Raw genomic sequence first — 21933 nt, 5'->3', positions numbered from 1 at the left:
ATCTATTAGCAACCTCCATGGCTTTATCAAACAAACGAGAAGAACAATGGTATGACTGGGATGATTATTATTCTCTGGACCAGAATATTTACACTCAGTGGCCATTTTATTAAGCCTGCTCGTTAATGCAAATATCTAATCAGCCAATAATGTGGCAGCAACTCAGTGCATAAAAGCATGCAGACATTAGACCACAGAATATAGGAGTAAAATAGGCCTTTTGGCCCATCAAGTTTGCTCCACCATTTCATCATGGCTGATCCAATTTTCCTCTCAGCCCCAATCTATTGCCTTCTCCCTGTATCCCTTCATACCCTGACCAATTAAGAAATTATCAACCTCTGCCTTAAATATACACGCAGACTTGACCTCCATAGCTGCCTGTGGCAAAGAATTCTTCAGATTCACCCCTCTCTGACTAAAGGGATTCCTCCTCGTCACCATTCAAAAAGGATACCCCTCTATTCTGAGGCTGTGCCATCTGGTTTTAGATCAATCTGGTCTTTAGAGCAATCCACAGCACGGAGACCGCCTTTACGTAAATTGTCAGTAACTTCAGACTCAGCACTGATGCACGGTCAAGAGGTTCAGCTGTTGTTCAGACCAAACATCAAAATGGGGAAAAATAATTTATGACTGTGCAATGATTGGTGGTGCCAGAAGGGGCGGTTTGAGTATCATAGAAACTGCTGATCTCCTGGGAATTTCAAGCACAACAATCTCTAGTTTACAGGGAATGTTGCAAAAAACATCCAGTGAGTGGTAAAAGCACCTTGTTAAGAGTTCAGAGGAGAGTGGACAGACTGGTTCAAGCTGATAGGAAAACAACAGTAACTCAAATAACCACACACTACAACAGTGGTATGCAGAACAGCAGCTCTGAATGCACAACATGTTGAACCTCAAAGTGGATAGGCTACAGCAGCAGAAATCCACAAACATAAACTCAGTGGCCATTTTATCAGGTACAGTAAGTAACTTACAAAGTGGCCATGAATGTTTAAATGATAAACGCAGTCTGAAGAAATAAAACACAGCAGAGTAGGAAAGAATGTTTCCTGCAGTTTGTAGCGCTTAGCTTAGAAAGGGACAAAATTAACTTAAAGATTCAGGACAAAACCATCTCAATGCATGGTGTTAGAATTCTCATGTAGACTATCTACCCTTCCTTATACTGCTGATCAAACTTTGCCCTCGGGGTCTCTCAACTGTCTCCCATCTGTCACTAATGAAGAAGTATAATCTGTGAGATACTGACTGTAACTCCAGTGAGGAACAGGACATCAAAGAGTACATGGAGCTTTTTTTTTGTACCAGTAAAAAAGGTTATGGGAAGAAATGGAAAAAGGCAGAGAAAAAAAAAGAATTAAATAAATTCTGAAGTGATGCCTTCACTTTTAATTGGCATCATCAAATAAGAATTAGGGATATGCAGAAATATTGCCAGAGAACTGAAGGAGATAAGACACAGGATGTCAGCAGGAAACCAGTTACAAGAAGATAAGAAAAAAATAGTAAGACATTTAATTTTAATCTCAGATTAACTACAGTTCTTTCCAGGGCTCCAGTTATCTTTGTGTATAATTTAGGAGAAAATCAATGTATAAAGCAGTGAATTTTAAAAGCAGAAGCCTTTTTGTGTTTATTGACTAGGATATATCCACACAGGAATCACAGAGCTCTTATTAGGCTGATAGAATGACTGTTAATCCATGGTTGTGACACATTTCACGAGATATCATCTTTACCTCTCATTCTCTTCAATGGTCTGGTCCATATATTGGAATATATTCTGGAATAGTTTGTGGCTGGAGAGACCATTAATTTCATATCCATAGCTTCTCTTCCAGTATTGCTTCAGGTCACCCAAGTACTCCAGTACCTGAGAAACAAACAGATAATTGGAATAGCTAGTTTAAGATTACTATTGGTACTCCAGTTAAAGCATTACCCACACAAAGCAAGCAAATATGAATTAACATGTGATTTAGATGCTGTTCTATAATCAAAAAAGCAATAGCAGTTATCTGATTTACCACTTGGAATGTGATAATTGATTTTAAATAAATGTTCTGTATGCATATTTTTGTAATACTGAATCAAATAATCACTTCTTGGTCTCACTGCATTACGATCTTGTAAAAGACAGTTTGATCAATAATTCCTGCGTTTGGAAATCAAACTATTATTTTTAGATGGCTCACTAAACTGAGGTACAGCGGATTACAGCAGATATTTTGCTTGATCTGAGTGCGCTGACTACTGTTCTTACATCATACAGACACTACCTTCTGTAGTGTGCAAGACAGGAAAGGTAGGAAGAGGAAAAATTGGCCAGTCTGCTTATTAACTGGATGTTATCCAATGATCCCTACAGGAGGTGTGATCATTACAATGATTCCCATAAGAGAAATGATTCTTATTCAATATGCCCTGCTGAAGGAGAAACTTATGCCAATACACCTCATGGAATTCACATCATTCTATTCGCCTCTGTTGGTGTAAGTTCTTTGCTGGAACTAAGAGAGGAAGATGAAGAGGAAAGAACAGGAATGAATTTTGGATGGTGGATTTGATGACACTGGGACAATAGCACATCATGGAAGAGTGATAATTGGAAAAGAAATAAAAGGTGCAGAATCATTGCTCAGTATAACCAAAGCAAAAAAAGAGGATGCTAGAAGTTTGAATTAAAAACAAACTGTGCTTAATATTGCTTATCTCAACACTGAGTTCATTAGCACATATGTGACTAGATAGGTGCTGATCCTTGATGGAATGAATGGTTTTGGCTTGGTCAAAGTCTGAATAAAATTTAATGTAAGGTTGAGGCATCTAGTCTTCCAGCATCAGGAGCACCTTGTTCCTATATAACTATGACTGCTACTGGAGGGTCAATTTCTCAGTTATGTGTTGTGTATCAGCAAGCTGCCAGCACTTGCTGATGGAAAATGAGACCACAGCTTACATAAGATTTTCTTGTTAAACAAACATGAATTATAAAGGACACATTTGTTGTGATATCATTATTACCTCTACGTCTTGTTTATCGAAAAGGTCACACCAGGGAGAAACTATGCCTTTAAGGATGAACTCATAAGTACAGAGGTAAAATGTCGCTTCCACCATCTCTGCAAGACAAAGATTTATAAGAACTTAACCACCAAGTTTACTGATCAGAGTGTAACATTGTCAAGTTTTCTGTTGGTACAAGGGTCAATGCGAAGAGGACACAATGAGTCTGCAAAGACAATTTGACAGATCTATTAAGGGCAAGGTGAAAATGGTTAAATTAAAATAGAAAATGTGAGGTTATGCACTTTGATAGGAGCAGAAAAATATTTAATGTGAGTGCACAGAGTGACACTGATCTGTTGGTGCATAAACATGTAGAAAGTAATAAATTAATAAAAGTGACAAAACTATTTTGCCAATACATTAGTGTCACTGCCCCTCACTGAGCAATCTATCACTTGGACAAGAATATCAATTTGGCACCACCTAGTGGTCCACAAGGCAGATGACAGAAAATCTGTGAAATGGGCTAAAATTGACATTTTTTTTCAATCTTTTTATTGAATTTCATATATAAAAGAAACATAATATAATAATAAATAGGTTATAAATGCATAAGACTTGAAATTGAATTAATAGTAGGATAACAATATCCTATTAATATATCAACATAGAAACATAGTACATTGTCAATCAACCATATAACCATATAACAATCACAGCACGGAAACAGGCCATCTTGGCCCTCCTAGTCCATGCCGAACCCTTAATCTCACCTAGTCCCACCTACCCGCACTCAGCCCATAACCCTCCACTCCTTTCTTGTCCATATACCTATCCAATTTTACCTTAAATGACACAACTGAACTGGCCTCTACTACTTCTACAGGAAGCTCATTCCACACAGCTATCACTCTTTGAGTAAAGAAATACCCCCTCGTGTTTCCCTTAAACTTCTGCCCCCTAACTCTCAAATCATGTCCTCTAGTTTGAATCTCCCCTACTCTCAATGGAAACAGCCTGTTGACGTCAACTCTATCTATCCCTCTCAAAATTTTAAATACCTCGATCAAATCCCCCCTCAACCTTCTACGCTCCAATGAATACAGACCTAACTTGTTCAACCTTTCTCTGTAACTTAATTGCTGAAACCCAGGTAACATCCTAGTAAATCGTCTCTGCACTCTCTCTAATTTATTGATATCTTTCCTATAATTCAGTGACCAGAACTGCACACAATATTCCAAATTTGGCCTTACCAATGCCTTGTACAACTTTAGCATTACATCCCAACTTCTGTACTCAATGCTTTGATTTATAAAGGCCAGCGTTCCAAAAGCCCTCTTCTACATGAGACTCCACTTTCAGGGAACTATGCACAGTTATTCCTAGATCTCTCTGTTCCTCTGTATTCCTCAATGCCCTACCATTTACTCTGTATGTTCTATTTGGATTATTCCTGCCAAAATGTAGAACCTCACACTTCTCAGCATTAAACTCCATCTGCCAACATTCAGCCCATTCTTCTAACCGGCATAAATCTCCCTGCAAGCTTTGAAAATCCACCTCATTATCCACAACACCTCCTACCTTAGTATCATCGGCATACTTACTAATCCAATTTACCACCCCATCATCCAGATCATTTATGTATATTACAAACAACATTGGGCCCAAAACAGATCCCTGAGGCACCCCGCTAGTCACCGGCCTCCATCCCGATAGTCTATAATAATATAATCAAGTCTATAATAATTGTATGAAAAAAATTAAAATAATCATCAAAAGAAAAAGAAAAAATTATGAAAATACAGGCAAAAAATATAAAAAAATACTAAACTAAACTAACATGGGCAATAATAACAGTTCATTTGTATATGATAGTGCCAAAAACTCCGGAACTCCATACCTGAACAAGAATAAGTAAAGAGAAGGTCTGGAAGAGGCCAAATTAATTCATATGAAAATGTCGAATGAACGGTCCCCAAGTTTCTTCAAATTTAATTGATGAGTCAAAAATAGTGCTTCTAATTTTTTCCAAGCTCAGAAAAGAAATAGTTTGAGAAAACCACTGGAACGTGGTAGGAGGATTTACTTCTTTCCAATTTTGTAATATAGACCTTCTGGCCATTAATGTTACAAAAGCAATCATTCGTCTAATTGAAGGGGAAAACTGATTATCATCTTCATTTGGTATACCAAAAATTGCAGTAATAAAATGAGGTTGTAAATCGATATTCCAAACTGAGGAAATGGTAGCAAATATGTCCTTCCAATAGTTATGTAAAGCGGGACATGACCAAAACATGTGGGTCAATGAAGCCACATCTGAATGACATCTGTCACATTGAGGGTTAATATGAGAATAGAATCGAGCAAGCTTATCTTTAGACATATGAGCTCTATGTGCAATTTTAAATTGTATTAAAGCATGTTTAGCACATATAGAAGAAGAATTAACCATTTGTAAAATCTTTTCCCATTTTTCTATTGATATATTATATTGAAGTTCTTTTTCCCATTCTTGTTTAATTCTACCTGATATTTCTGGTTGTATCTTCATAATCATATTATAAATAAAAGCCACTAATCCCTTCTGATAGGGATTTAAGGTAAAAATCATACCTAAGAAGGCCATTGAAGTTGAATTGGGGAAGGATGGTAGAAATTTATGTAAAAAATTTCTAATTTGTAAATATCTAAAAAAGTTAGATTTAGGTAACTCAAATTTGTTGGAAAGTTGGTCAAAAGACATCAAACTACCTTCAAAGAAAAGATCACGCAATGGCTAAAGGTTCTAATGCAATATTAAACAATAAAGGACTTAAGGGACAACCTTGTCTCGTACCATGAGATAATTGAAAAAAGGAAGATCTGTAATTATTTGTAAGAACAGAAGCAACAGGTTTATGATATATTAGTTTAATCCATGATATAAAATTAGGACTAAAATTAAAATATCTCAAAGTGTTAAATAAGTATACCCATTCAACTCTATCAAAGGCTTTTTCAGCATCTAGTGAAATAACACATTCTGGAATTGTGGGTGATGAAGTGTAAATTATATTAATCAATTTTCTAATATTAAAAAAGGAATACCGATTCCTAATAAAACCAGTTTGGTCTTCTGAAATAATCTGTGATAATACCTTTTCTAACCCAATAGCTAAAATTTTTGTAAGAATCTTAGAATCTACATTTAATAGTGATATAGGGCGATAAGATGCACATAGAGTGGGATCCTTATCTTTTTTAAGAATTAGAGAGATAGTAGCTTCATAAAAAGACTGAGGTAATCTCTTCTTAACACATGCATCATTAAAAATTTCACATAGCCAAGGGGAAAGCAAAGAAGAAAAAGTTTTTAAAAATTCTATAATAAAACCATCAGGACCAGGAGCTTTCCCTGAGTTCATTGATGAGATGGCCTCTCCTATTTCGGCCAGAGAGATAGGAGCATCAAACAAGCTACGATCTTCATCTGTCAGTTTGGGAATATTCAAATTGTTAAAAAAATTATCCATCATGGACAGATCGCCGTCAAATTCTGATTGATATAAAGATTTATAAAAATCTTGAAAAGTGTTATTGATTTCTTTATGATCAGTTGTCAGATTTCTGTCTTGTTTACGAATTTTAATAATTTTTCGCTTAGTCGAAATAGCTTTTAATTGGTTAGCTAAAAATTTACCAGTTCGATCACTATGGATATAAAATTGGGCCCTGGTCCTAATTAATTGATTCTCAATTGAAGAAGATAATAATAAGCTATGCTCCATTTGAAGCTCAACTCTTTTCTTATAAAGTTCTTTGGTAGGAGTTAAAATTGACATTTATCATTAGTTTTAATGCAATTGACACCACATTAAATTCATCAGGAGAGTCATAGACAAAAAGAGCATCATTTTCATATGGAATCTTACTAGCATTATGATTCAACTCCTAGAAAAACGTTCACTGATTCTAACTGATAAAAGACGAGTGTACAGTATGTTTCTTGTGAAATATTCACATCTCAATTCATTAACATACTTGATCATGATCGAAAGAGAATGAGCCCAAGATTGAAGCAAAAGCAACTGCTGGATGTCGGCATGAACCTGTAGACACATAACTGATGACTACTTGGCCATTTTGGCGTGACTGCAGTGTGACATGTCTGGCAAGAGCTTTTCCCTCTGCCACTCTACTGCACCAATACAGCACTGTATTATGACTCGAGGAAGGTGCAGTCAACACTTCTGCCACGCTGACCATTACCATTGATGTGCATGCACTAGATGGTAGATCTTGGCATCTGAAATGAGGCGGAAACGAGGCAAAAACGTCACCTCCAAAACGATGCAATTAGTTTGCTTAGAACATAAGAAATGGGTGCAGAAGTAGGTAATCTGGCCTATTGATACTGCTCTGCCATTCAATGAGATTATGGCTGATGGACCTAGCTATACCTACCTACCTTTTTCACCGTAACCCTTAATTCCCTTACTATGCAAACACCTATCTGTGTCTTAAATATATTTAATGAGGTGGTCTCTATTGCTTCCTTGGGTAGAGAATTCCTCAGATTCACCACTCTTTGGAAAAAACAGTTTCTCCTCATGTCCATTCTAAATCTACTGCCCAAATCTTCAGGCTATGTCCCCCAGTCCTAGTTTCACCTACCAGTAGAAACAACTTGTCTGCCTCTATCATATCTATCCCTTTCATAATTTTATGATTCAAAAAGATACCCTTCTGTCATTTTAAAATCTGTGAATAACATTTTGTTTAAAGTAGGTTGTAAGAAATATGGAATAAAAGCATTGATATGGGGTCAGATCAGTGACAGGCTCTTTGACAGTAATGGGGGTAAATAGCTTACTTGAAGTACTAGGATATTATATTCTTCCCTAAAAAAATGTCTTGCTCATTGTTGCTGATGTACAAACCCCATTTCCAGAAAAGTTGGGATATTTTCCAAAATGCAATAAAAACAAAAATCTGTAATATGTTAATTCACTTGAACCTTTATTTAACTGAGAAAAGTACAAAGAAAAGATTTTCAATAGTTTTACTGACCAACTTAATTGTATTTTGTAAATATACACAAATTTAGAATTTGATGGCTGCAACACACTCAACAAAAGTTGGGACAGAGTTAAAATAAGATTGAAAAGTGCACAGAATATTCAAGTAACACCGGTTTGGAAGACTCCACATTAAGCAGGCTAATTGGTAGCAGGTGAGGTATCATGACTGGGTATAAAAGTAGCGTCCATCAAAGGCTCAGTCTTTGCAAGCAAGGATGGGTCGTGGCTCACCCCTTTGTGCCAAAATTCGTGAGAGAATTGTTAGTCAGTTCAAAAGGAACATTTCCCAACACAAGATTGCAGAGAATTTAGGTCTTTCAAAATCTACAATACATTCAGAGAATTCAGAGACATCTCAGTGCATAAAGGGCAAGGTCGGAAACCACTGCTGAATGCCTGTGATCTTCAAGCCCTCAGGCAGCACTGCCTAAGAAACCGTCATGCTACTGTGACAATTATAGCCACCTGGGCTCGGGAGTACTTCAGAAAACAATTGTCACTTAACACAGTCCGTTGCATCCAGAAATGCAACTTGAAACTGTATTACACAAGGAGGAAGCCATACATCAACTCTATTCAGAAACGCCAGTGAGTTCTCTGGGCCCAAGCTCATCTCAGATAGACTGAAAGACTGTGGAACCGTGTGCTGTGGTCAGATGAGTCCACATTTCAGCTAGTTTTCGGAAAAAAAACGGGCGTCGAGTTCTCCGTGCCAAAGGTGAAAACGACCATCCTAATTGTTATCAACGAAAGGTGCAAAAGCCAGCATCTGTGATGGTATGGGGGTGCATCAGTGCCCACGGCATGGGTGAGTTGCATGTATGTGAAGGTACCATTGACCCTGAGGCGTATATTAGGATTTTAGAGAGACATATGTTGCCTTCAAGGTGACGTCTCTTCCCGGGACGTCCATGCTTATTTCAGCAGGACAATGCCAGACCACATTCTGCACGGGCTACAACAGCGTGGCTTTGTGGACACAGAGTGCGTGTGCTTGACTGGCCTGCTGCCAGTCCAGATCTATCTCCTATTGAAAATGTATGGCGCATCAGGAAGAGGAGAATCAGACAACAGAGACCATGGACTGTTGAGCAGCTTTAGTCTTATATTCAGCAAGAATGGACAAAATTTCCAATTGCAAATCTACTACAATTAGTATCCTCAGTTCCAAAACGATTAAAAAGTATTATTAAAAGGAAAGGTGATGTAACACAATGGTAAACATGCCTCTGTCCCAACTTTTGTTGAGTGTGTTGCAGCCATCAAATTCTAAATTTGTGTATATTTACAAAATACAATTAAGTTGTCAGTAAAACTATTGAAAATCTTTTCTTTGTACTTTTCTCAGTTAAATAAAGGTTCACGTGAATTAACATATCACAGATTTTTGTTTTTATTGCATTTTGGAAAATATCCCAACTTTTCTGGAAATGGGATTTGTAATTCAGCAGATGCCCAAGAATTGTGGACTAAGACAAGCAGAAGTCATAAAACGTGCACCCATTTTGTTTTAGCACATTACATGACTGGCCATCAATATCAATAAGAGATCTCATCTTTCTACGGACTCCCTGCTTCTTCAACAGTACCTGCCCTTCTACCTATCTTCATATTATCTGCAAACTTGGACACAAAGCCATCAATTCCATCATTCAAATCATTCACAAATAACATGAAAAAAACGGTCCAAACACTGACCCCCGTGGAACACTTCTTACCACTGATAACACCCCCTTTATTCTCATTCTTTGCATCCTGGCAATCAGCCAATGTTCCATCCATGCTAGTATCTTTCCTATAAATCAACTTTTATCTTGTTAAGCAACCTCATTTGCGGCACCTTGTCAAAAGCCTTCTGAAAATTCAAGTAAACAACATCCAACATCCAATGACTCTCCTTTCTCTATCATGCCTGTTATTTTCACAAAGAATTCCGACAAAGATTTGTCAGGTAAGATTTCCCCTCAAGGAAACCATACTGACTTTGGCCTATTTTATCATGCGTTTCAAAGTACTGTGAAACCTCATAATTAATAATGGACTCCAACATCTTCCCAACCACTGAAATCAGGCTAACTGGCCTATAATTCATTTTCTTCTGCCTCCCTCTCTTTTTAAAGAATGGATTGACTTTGCGATCCAGTTCCCCGGAACCATTCCAGAATCTAGAGATACTTTAAAAATCTTTACTAATGCTTCCACAATCTTTTTTCAGCTACCTCTTTTAGAACCCTCGGGTGTGGTCCATCTAATTCAGGTGTCTTCCACAATAAAGACTGACGCAAAATAGTATTATGTCCGTCCGCCATTTCTTTGTTCTCAATTACTACTCTCCAGCATCATTTTCCAGTAGTCTGATATCTACTCTCACCTCTCTTTTAAGCATTATATACCTGAAAAATCTTTTTGGTAATCCCTGTTATATTATTCGCTAGCTTACCTTCATATTTCATCTTTTCTCTTCGTATGGCTTTTTAGTGGCTTTCTGTTGGTTTTTGAAAGCTTCCCAATCCTTTACCTTCCCACTAACTTTTGCTATAGTATACACTCTCTTATCTTTCCTTGTCAGCCATGGTTACCTCATCCTTCTAGAATACTTCATCTTTGAGAAGCATCTATCCTGCACCTTCTGCATTGCCCAGAAACTTCAGCCATTGCTGTTCTGCTGGTGTCTCCTTCCAATCAACTCTGACCAGCTCCTCTCTCTTGCCTCTGTAATTCTTTTTACTCCACTCTAATACTGCTATATTTGACTATGTCTTCTCCCTCTCAAACTCCAGGGTAAATTCTATCATATTATAATCACTGCTGCCTAAGGGTTTCTTTACCTTAAGCTCCCTAATCAAATCTAGTTTATTACACAATACCCAATCCAGATCTGTCTTTCTCCTAGTGGGCTCAACCACAAGCTGCTCTAAAAAGCCATCTCATTGCCATTCTACAAACTCCCTCTCTTAGGATCCAACACCAACCTGATTTTCCCAATCTACCTGCATTTTGAAATCCCCCTTCACTATTGTAACATTGACCTTTTTACATGCATTTTCTACCTTCTGTTGTAATTTGTATCCCACATCCTGGATGCTACTGGAGATAACTCCCATAAAGGTATTTTTTACACTTGCAGTTTCTTAACTCGACCCAAAAGGATTCTACATCTTCTGATCCTATGTCATCTCTTTCTAAGGATTTGGTTTCATTTTTTACCAACAGAACGATGCCACCTCCTCTGCCTACCTGCCAATCCTATCGATACAAAGTGTATCTGTGGATGTTAAGCTCCCAACTATGATCTTTCAGCTATGACTATAGACATCACAATGCCATATCTACGCATTTCTAACTGCGCTATACGATCATCTACCTTATTCTGTATAGTGTGCATTTGAATATAGCATCTTCAGTCCTGTTTTGCCACCATGTTGCACTTCAACTCATCCCACTAGCACCCGTCCTTCCTCACAGTCTCACTACACAATACATCAACTTGTATACCAACTACCCCGTCACTCTGATTTCCATCCCGCTGCCAAATTAGCAAACTTGCCTGCCTTTGGTCCCCCTCAGGTTCAGGTGTAATCTGTCCTTTTTGTACAAGTCATACCTTCCCAAGAAGATCCCAACGATCCATACATCTGAAACCCTGCCCTCCACATCATTTCCTCAGCAACACATTCATCTGTCAATTCATCCTATTCTTACCCTCACTGGTGCAGGGCACAGGCAGCAATCAAGGTTCTGTTTTTCAGCTTTCTACCCAACTCCCTATATTCTCTCTTCAGATAGCCTCCCTTTCCTACCTATGACATTGGTATCAATATATGCCATGACTTCCATCTGCTCACCCTCCTCCTTCAGTATGCTGTGGACACAATTTGAGACATCCCTGACAAAATTCCATCTGGGCTTCTTTTTTCATGCCCACAGCATCTCCGGTGTGTTCCTCTAACTATGGAATTCCCTATCACCACTGCAATCTGTTTCTCCCCTCCTTCATTTCCGAGCCACAGAACCAGAATCAGTGCAAGAAACCCAGTCACTACAGCTTCCCCCGGTAGGTCATACCTCCAACAGTATCCAAAGCTGTATACTTATTATTGAGGGGAATGACCACAGGGGTACTCTTCACTAGCTGCCTAATCTCTCTCCCTCTCCTGAGATTCACCCAAGAACCTGCCTCCTGGAACTTAGAGGCGACTATCTTCCTGTAACTCCTATGTATCACCTCCTCATTCTCTTGTGTGAGCCTAACAACATACAATTTTTGCACAAGTAACTTGCTCATGGTTCCTAAGATTGTCATAGCCGGGGGTGGTAGTGGGGATAAACTCCCACTACCTATAAAGTGCTCCAAATGGCATGCATCTCTTACAGCCTCTGACAACCAAGTCCAACTCTTGGCCTTCACATGTGACTTAGCTACTAGGCCCGGTGGAACTGTTTCTACTGACAAGAGAAGGGGCAGAGGTGGACCAGTGGTGCCTCAAAACCAGTTGCTTCAGGCAGGTGGGGTTTGTCAGCCTTGGACGGCAGCCTGCTTAGAAGGAGGAAAACCTTGATTTTAAACCTCCGCTGCCTTGTGGCCATACCCACCCATGGGAAAAGCTTCGGGAGTAAACCCTGAGGAAGAAATCTGGAGCCGGGGTTCCTTAGGCAGTTTGATGTTGTTTACAACTTCATTCTGGCAACCTCTGTGACAACACTGGTGCCAAACTGTATCAGTGCTTGCCCTTCCGTTGGACTACATCAGTAACGTCAAGAGGGAGAACCCACTGCATGGACCACGGCCGGTTCTTCATATCTTCCCGCCCAGGCTTGCACTCTGGAGAGGACCCATAATCCCCTGGGATTGACAGCTGCCTACTACTAACTTGCCTGTCCATTCCCAGTTTTACCGGGGTCATTTAACTCAAGGCCTAATTAAAACATGGCCCAAAGATCTGAAGTTTAGATGTGAGGTGAGCATGGTGGCTTTTAAGACACAAAGAAGTGCTGGGAAAGGGGAAAAACACTCCAGTGGTTGGGTTATTCATCACACAAAGGAAGACATCTTTGATTGTTGGAAGTCAATCATCGCAGGTTCAGGACACTACTGCAAGTCCAACCAAACCCAACGATATTCTTCATTTCACCAATGACATTTTCGTCCATGACACCAGAAGCGAGAACATTTATGCAATGTTCAGTTCCAATTAAGAAAAGAAGTTTGCTGCAGAGCCTAGATTACATTCAGGCAACGGCTGATAAGAAATACTGTGCATTCACCCCAAATAGGCAGCAGTCAATAATCACCTCCGAAAATGAAGTCAAATACCTTGTGCTCTATAGCTACCACAATACCATCATCTTGGAAGGGCAATAAATGTTAGGACAAGCTATCGTTATGATGGTGTAAAATCACAAAAAAAGAAAGTCTGCAGATGCTGGAAATCCAGCGAAACACACACAAAATGCTGGAGAACCCAGCAGGAAGGTCTTAGCCCAAAACTTTGGCTGTTTACTCTTTTCCATAGATGCTCCCTGGCCTGAGTTCCTCCAGCATTTCATGTGTGTTAATTATGACAGTATGTACCTTCAACAGCTTGCCAACATTATATGGCTTTATATGATATGGTATATGGCAGTTTCTTCATCTTCGTGCATGAAAACATCTACTGCACATGTTCCTCTACCAACATTAAGCATTTCCCACTCTACAGAAATCACTGAAAGAAGTTTTAGTGCAAGCTATTTATCTCTGTCACCCTTTTAAAATTCAACAATTATGAATATCTTTCATCAAGTATTTGAGTGCATTGGAATTCAAATAAAATAAAATTACACACAGGATTAACGCTAATGGATAAAAATACTATACAGAAAAAGCAGTAAAAACTGCACAGCACTGTTCTTTCTCCAGATTCTGTCACTGCAGTCAAAGTGAAACTCAAGTCTTACAAAGTTTGGTTATGAATAATGCTACTATGTTTGGAATCGTGTGATATAATAAAGCTCTCCTTAGTTGAAGTTTACTCAGCAAGAAGTGATAGCTCTGGGGGAACGTGGTCAAACTCACTTCATTTGATTTTTTTTAAAGCACATAGTACTTTTGAGCAAAATTCAATGTATACTCTTTTGAGATGAATGCATTACTTACTATTCTGTGAATTTTGTGTTAAGTATATGTACATAACTATTCAGGTTGTGGTGTAACTGTATAGAAACTGCATGAATACAACTCAGAACCATGGAATACTCAAAATAAAGCTGAATTCAGGAAGCTACCACATAGCATTTACATTGGCTTTTTTAAAGCCAGCCCCTAGTTCCAGATTGACTTGGCATGACTCAGTTGGACATTAGTTTAACTTTTGCACAGCATGTGAATATAATTAAGTTTTAGTGATAACCTGGTACTTCATGGCAACGGTATGGTCTCAACATGTTCCATCATTTCAGGATATACTGAATGAAATAAATTTAAATATGTCAGCCATGGTGGGAACCAAACTTCCCACCTTGCCTGTGTTATAAACATCAGACATTCTGGAAATCAAAATCAGAATCAGGCTTAATATCACCGGCATATGTCGTGAAATTTGTTAACTTAGTTGCAGCAGTACAATGCAATACATGAAAAATATAGGAAAAAAATCTAATATAATATACTTATGTGCGTGTGTGTTTGTGTGCGCGTGCATGTATGATTGTGTCAGTGTATGTGTGTGTGTGAGTGTGTATGTAAGTGAGTGTGTGTGTGTGTGTGTGTGTGTGTGTGTGTGTGAGAGTGTGTATGTGAGTGAGTGTGTGTGTGTGTGTGTGTGTGTGTGTGTGAGTGTGTGTATTAAATCATTACATTAAAAGTCATGCAAAAAGGGTATATCCTGGATGATGGGGGTCCTTAATAATGGAAGCTGCCTTTCTGAGGCACCACCGCTCTTTGAAGATGTCTTGGATGCTACGGAGGCTAGTTCCCATGATGGAGATGACTAATTTTACAACTTTCTGCAGCTTACTTGAATCCTGTGCAGTAGCCCCCCCTCCCCCATACCAGAGAGTGACGTAACCAGTCAGAATGCCCTCCAAGGTACATCTACAGAAGTTTTTGAGTGTTTCAGGTGACAAACCAAATCCTAATGAAATACAGCTGCTGTCTTGCCTTTTTTTTATATAGCCACATCGATATGTTGGGATGACGTCAGATCCTCAGGGATGTTGACACCCAGGAACTTGAAATTGCTCACTTTTCCACTTCTGATCCCTCTGTAAGGGTTGCTTTCTGTTGCCTCGCCTTACCCTTTCTGAAGTCAACAATCAGCTCTTTGGTCTAACCTTCACACAACATGTGAATCGAAAACGGTTTAGTGACAACCTGATATTTCATGGCAATGTTATAGCATCAACATATTCCATCATTTCAGAGTGCATTGAATATTCTGGAGATGTCGGAAAGGTTGAGCAACACACTCTAGTACAGCTCAAGGCACTGCAGCTCAGAGATAAATTCCAGTGTCCTCGGTAAGAAGTTTGTACGTCCTTCCCGTGAACGCGTGGCTTTCCTCTGGGGGCTCTGGTTTCCTCGCACCAGAGTTAGCTGGTTAATTGGTCTTTGTAAATTGTCCTGTGATTAGGCTAGGTTTAAATAGGTGTGTTGCTGGGCCGGGAGGGCCTGTTCCGCACTCTAACTCTAAATAAATAAAGAAATGCAGGAGGAACTCTGCAGGTCATGGAGGAGAATAAACAGTCAATGTTTTGGGCTGAGATACTTCATCAGGACTGGGAAGGAAGGGGCAGAAGCCAGAGTAAGATGGTGAGGGGAGAGCAAGGGATGCAAGCTGGCTAGTGATAGGTGAAACCAAATGAAAGGGATGGTGGGAGGAGAAGGAAGGGAGCGATCAAGTAAGAAGCAGATCTGGCCTCAGCATTACTTAACAAATAACTTATGTGCATCATTTTGCTCATACCAGAGATAAGCCCACACTTGAATCTATTCTAACGTCAACCTATTGAACACTGAGAAGATATAAATGACCTTCATCCCTCAGTGCACAAATGTAAATAACAATGCATAATGTCAACCACCTCCTGCAGAGAGTTAGATCAAGGAGCCATGCAGACCATCTTTTCAGCGGAATAAACAATATATAAAAACATTATTTACAGTATATACTTGCTGTACACTCTTTTCCAATCCATGTTGATAGATTGTGTATTGCTCATCTCACAGTACTGAAGTAGTTGTGTAGCTGTTAACCAAGACCTAGCTGCGCAAGGAAGGGGCATTTAGATCTGCTTATTCAGCTTGGTTCTTGTTCAAGTTTTTGATGAATTTGCAATGCAGCATGTCAGCGGTTCAATACAGTAGAAGGCACGTGAATGGTTTGGACTGTAGCTAACAGATAATAGTTTGCTAACAGATATATTGGTGGAGTTGCTATGGTTACCTCTTGCCTGCAAGGAAAATTATTTAATTTAGTTTTAATTACTGTAGAACATTAGATCTGAAGGCAGTGATACATTCATACAGGAGGAGGGTTGACAAATTCAAGAATGAGAAAGGAATAGATTGTAGGCAAATGCAGGTGAAACAAGGCTACAGTGCAAAATAAACATCAATGTGGAAAAGTGCAGCAAGTGAACAGTGTCTGTGCAGTAGACCACATGTAATTCTCCATCAAGGAATATTAATTAAATTAGATGAATATTAGTTAAAGGTTGTGAAACAATAAAAATAAGCAATACAATATGTCCCTGAAAATAGGGAACAAAGACATCAATTTAACTACAAGATAAGCAAATATGAGAAACCAAAACCAAAAGTGCAATTGTTTACACTTTTGACAATGACATGTTGCAACAGCTAGCAGCAAGTTTCAGCTAAAAACACATCACCTAACTTTTATTTTGCTCCAACCTGTGTCAATGTCAAGTTTGAAATGCATTCTCTGCTAACCTAAATAATTGCTCTTCAAGATACCAAAAAAAATGTTAGTAATTGATTTCTCATTCAAAAATTTATTAACCATATAACAATTACAGCACAGAAACAGGCCATCTTGGCCCTTCTAGTCCGTGCCAAACGCTTACTCTCACCTCGTCCCACCGACCTGCACTCTTTTACTAAATTGGAAATTTGTAAAGTCTAAGTGTCTCCTAGTCACTGTTTCCTGATTTACCTCTTAGCTCAACCTTGAAAATGTTCTGTAACCTGATATTTTGATTAAAATTGTGTTCTCCAAACATTTGATCCCCAAGGGACAAAATACACATTCACTTAACTGAATAGTAACCAGTTTCAACAAGCTGTTTAACAGGAGGCTGGAAAATGATTAATAACTAAAACGAAGAAACCACTGCAGCTTGAGAATTGCATTGGAGACTTAGCAGTTCTTCATAATTTTAATCAGCAGACAATGAACACTTGTAGATTTTGAATACTGCTTATACAAGCTGTCGATATACAGTTTTGGATATTAAAGATATCACTGTTAGCATCGGGGAGTGATCCTGAGGTCGATTTTGTTGAAAGTTGGAGCAAGCAAGAGACTACGAGACACTGAGGCAGAATTAGGCCACTCGGCCCATTGAGTCTGTTCCACCATTCCATTATGGTTGATTTATTATCCCTCACAATCCCATTCTCCTGTTTTCTCCCTGTAACCTTTGAAACCCTTACTAATCGAGAATCTGTAAACCTCCACTTTAAACCCAACAACTTGATCTCGACAGCTGTCTATAATAATGAATTCCATAACAACTCTTTGGCTAAATAAATTCCTCCTCATCTCTGTCTTTCTATTCTGAGGCTGCACTCTCTGGTTCTAGATTTCCCCACTGTAGGAAACACTCTTGCCACATCTACTCTTCCTGGACCTTTCAATATTCAATTGGTTTCAATGAGATTCCCCCCCCCCCACCACTAAACTCCAGCAACGACAGCCTGGAGCCATCAAATATTCCTCCTAAGTTAAGCCTTTCATTCCTAGAATCATTCTCTTGAACCTCCTCTAGTCCCTCTCTCATGCCAGCACATCCTTTCTTAGTTAAGGGGCCCAAAACTGCTCATAATACTCTAAGTGTGGCCTGACTGATGCCTTATAAAACCACAGCATTACACCCTTGCTTTTATATTGAATCCTCTTGAAATGAATGCTAACATTGATGTTGCCTTCCTTACTACAGACTAGTTCTGCAAGTTAACCTTTAGGGAATCCTGCACGAAGGCTCCCAAGTCCTACTGCACCTCTGATTTCTGAATGTTCTCCCCATTTAGAAAACACCTTTATTCCTTCTACCAAAGTGTATGACCATACACTTTCTTACACTATTTCATCTGCCACTTCTTTGCTCATTCTCCTAATCTAAGTCCCTCTGCAAAGTTCATGCTTCCTCAATACTGGCTGCCCCCGACCTATTTTCATATCATCCACAAAAGTAGCCCCAAGACCATCAATTCCATCAACCAACTCATTGATATATAATGTGAAAATAAGCAGTTCCATCACCGATACCACTAATCATTGGCAACAAACCAGAAGTCACCATTTATTCCCACTCTTTGCCTCTTTCCAGCCAGCCAATCTTCTAGCCACACTAGTGTCTGTCCTGTAATACTATGGGCTCTTGTTAAGCAGACTTGTGTGGCACCTTGTCAAAGGTCTTCTGAAAATCCAAGCAAACAACCTCCACTGACTCTCTTTTGTCTATCCTGTTTATTTCCTCAAAGAATTCCAACAGATTTGTCAGATGAGATTTCCCCAAGCAAAGCATGCTGACTAAATCACTTGTTCCTGCTTCTCTTTCTTCTGCTTTTATGAAACTACTGCTCATCTGATACTTGTATAAAGCCATGGAGTCTATGAGTCTGTTTGAACCGACTGCATTGTTGATCCCATGCTATCTATGGGAACACCAATGCCTTTGAGCAGAAAATCCTCCAAGAGATAGGGGATTCGGCCAGTATATCATGGGTAAACACCCCCCCCCCCCAAACTATTGAGCATATTGACATGAAACATTGCCATAGAAAAGCAACATCCACCATCAAAGATCCTCACCACCCAGGCCACACTTTTTTCTCGCTGCTGCCATCAGGTAGAAGGTATGAGTGCCTCAGGACTACCAGATTCAACAACAGTTACTGCCCCTCGACCATCAGACTCTTGAACAAAATGGGATAACTGCACTCATTTAAGGACTTATCTTATCTTGTTATTTCATGCTCATTATTTATTGCTATTTATTTATTATCTGCATTTGCACAGTTTGTTTACAGTTCCTGATGTCTACAGTTTAACAGATCCTGCTTGCAGTTACTGTTCTATGGATTTGTTAAGTATGCCCAAAGGAAAAAGAATCTCTGGTTTGTATGTGGTGACATGTATGTACTCTGATAATAAATTCAACTTTGAACTTTGCCTTGCTACATTGCTCCATTTCACTACCAAACAAGTTTCTTTCAAGAGTGGAGCTAGTATGAAGCTGTTCAATTTACTGTGACAATACCCTCCAGTTTAGTTCAAGCTCAGTACTCAAGTTGCTGTATGCAGGTCACACTAGCATTTCTACATGTTCAATGGCTAAAATCAAGCCCCTGTGGCGTACTTTCTCTAAAGCACATAGTAGATTGGTTCTATAGTCAAGCATCTGCTAAAAAGAGATCTGCTACCAACTGAACGCCACCCGCCACCATCACTAAACCTTTTCAGGGTTAAAGGGAGCTTGTCAATTTGATTTTATGATTTATGTTCCTAATTATTTCACATTCAGTGATCATCATGCTTCTTTTTACCACCCTAAAACCTTCAGAAAATTTCGCTGCTTCTTTGCATCATCTGAGTCACCACAGAACAGTTGAACGTGATCACACCAGTGCCCTCAAGTAGCACTGCGGTAATCTAAAGGGTGATGAATTAGTCAAGATCTGTAACCCACCCAGTGTTATACATGGAATGGTAAGTGAGAGTCAAGATCTATAACTTACCGATACTGATGGCCTCTGGTAACACGCCGAGCTTCTGTGCCATTTTTTGGATCACTCTCTCCATTTCTGGGCCCGTTTTGAACACCTCCAACTGGTGCAGGGCCGTGCCGTTGTTTTCCACTAGCCTGACAAACTTCTGGCAAGAATCAAAGAAGCGCAGCAGCCCGTCGTCGACCTCCCACTGGCCGGCCGCCTCGTCCCGCAAGCCCAGGTGCCTCTCCAGACCTCGGATGAAGGACTGGGTGCTGTTGACACACCGGTGCTTGGAGCTGGTCAGGAACTTGACCCTGTTCTCGAGGAAACTTTGCGGGGCCAGGAGGCCCGGGAAGCCGGCGGCCAGCCTCTCGGCTAGCCGGGCCATCTCGGAGACTCCAAGCGGGTGGAGGTTGCCGTCCATCCGCTCGTGGTACCACATGTTCCAGGCGGCCAGGGCCTGCACCAGGTCGAGGCCGGTGTCCCCCAGCTCCTTCACCAGCTGGTGCACCTCCAGCATGTGGGGCACATTCTTCCTGGTGGGGTAGCGGGTGCCGTGCCGGATCAGGCCGTTCAGCTGCAGCTGGGTGCAGCGGGCCGGGGGCAGCCAGGGATCCTCGCCCTGGCTCACGTCCCGGTACCTCGACTTGGTGCCGTAATGCTCGGCCCAGGCCGACCGGCCGACGGAGGCGCCGGAGAGCCGCAAGCAAGCCCACACAACCAGCAGCGAGCGGAGGCCCGCTCGCCTGAGAACCCGCGGGGCCCGGCCGCGGAGGTCGCACCGGAATCCGGCCCACCGAATCAGCATGGTTCGCGCGTCGGTCCTTCCGATCCCGGTGGCCGGCGCCAGCGCCAGCGCCGCCGCAACGCGGAACAACGGAGAGAGAATGAAAAGGTTCACCCGAGTGACGGTGGCTCCGGGATAGAGGGTGTTAAACACTGCTGCAAATCTACGTTACGATAACGCCAATGGAGTGAATGGGACTGGGTTCTTGCAGAGGTACCAAGTCGAACTGAGAATAGGAAGATGCCCCGTTTCTGGGTTACACTGTGGGGCGTACAGGAACACCAGGTTACATTGAGACATACTTAGATATACCTGCCAGCGTCGGAACATAAACAAATAACTGAGTTATAAACACAAGAGATTCTGCCGAAGCTGGAAATCCAAAGCAACACGCGCAAAATGCTGGAGGAACTCAGCAGGTCAAGAGCATCTATAGAGGGGAATAAGCAGACAACGGAGACCCTTCATCATGACCTGTACTGAGTCACACTGAGATATATAGAGACACCAGGTTACAGAGAGAGGGTGACATTGGGACATGAACAAATACTGAGTTACACTGATGTAAAGTCATAGAAAAGTACAGCGTAGGAACAGGCTCTTCAGCCCATCTAGTCTATGCTGAGTCATTTAAACTGACTACTCCCATGATTTGCAGCGGGACCATAGCCCTTCATACCCCTGCCATCCTTGTACCTATCCAAACTTCTCTCAAATGTTGACTGGAGTTCATATTTCACCCATGATCGCTAATTGTAGTGCCACTCAATCTCAGCGCAAAAGCCTGCTTGCATTTTCCCTATCTGTAACACTCATGATTTTGTATAGCTCCATCAAATCTCCTCTCAATCTTCTACATCCCAAGGAATAATGTCCAAACTTCTATCTTTTCTTATAACTCAGATCCTCCAGACCCATCAACATCCCATCCTGCTTTCCCTGTCTTATGTTATCTCCTTGCCCACCTATCACCTCTCTCTACCCCGTTGCTCTTCCACTCCCCCCTTTTTTTTGTTTCCTTGATCTTCTGTCTCTTTCACCAATCAACTTCCTAATTCTCTACTTCATCCCTCCCCCTCCAAGTTTCACCTATGCCTGGCATTTCTCTCTCCCCTCCCCCCTAC

General features: G+C 40.5%; 1 protein-coding gene across 1 annotated transcript in view; it reads right to left on the bottom strand.

The window, feature by feature from the left end:
- Window positions 1–21081, bottom strand: part of LOC132379495 (multiple inositol polyphosphate phosphatase 1-like) — a 75889-nt gene extending 54808 nt beyond the window's left edge. The window contains exons 1-3 of the mRNA XM_059947451.1: window positions 20050–21081; window positions 3034–3131; window positions 1749–1882 (exon numbers count right to left, since the gene is read on the bottom strand). Of these exons, the coding sequence (XP_059803434.1) occupies window positions 1749–1882; window positions 3034–3131; window positions 20050–20830 (1013 nt within the window). The 5' untranslated portion in view covers window positions 20831–21081. The remainder of the gene's footprint in view (window positions 1–1748; window positions 1883–3033; window positions 3132–20049) is intronic.
- Between the last annotated feature and the right edge of the window lie 852 nt (window positions 21082–21933).

This window comes from Hypanus sabinus, chromosome 22, assembly GCF_030144855.1.
Source record: "Hypanus sabinus isolate sHypSab1 chromosome 22, sHypSab1.hap1, whole genome shotgun sequence".
Lineage (NCBI taxonomy): Eukaryota > Metazoa > Chordata > Chondrichthyes > Myliobatiformes > Dasyatidae > Hypanus > Hypanus sabinus.
This window is presented reverse-complemented; position numbering and strand designations above follow the sequence as displayed.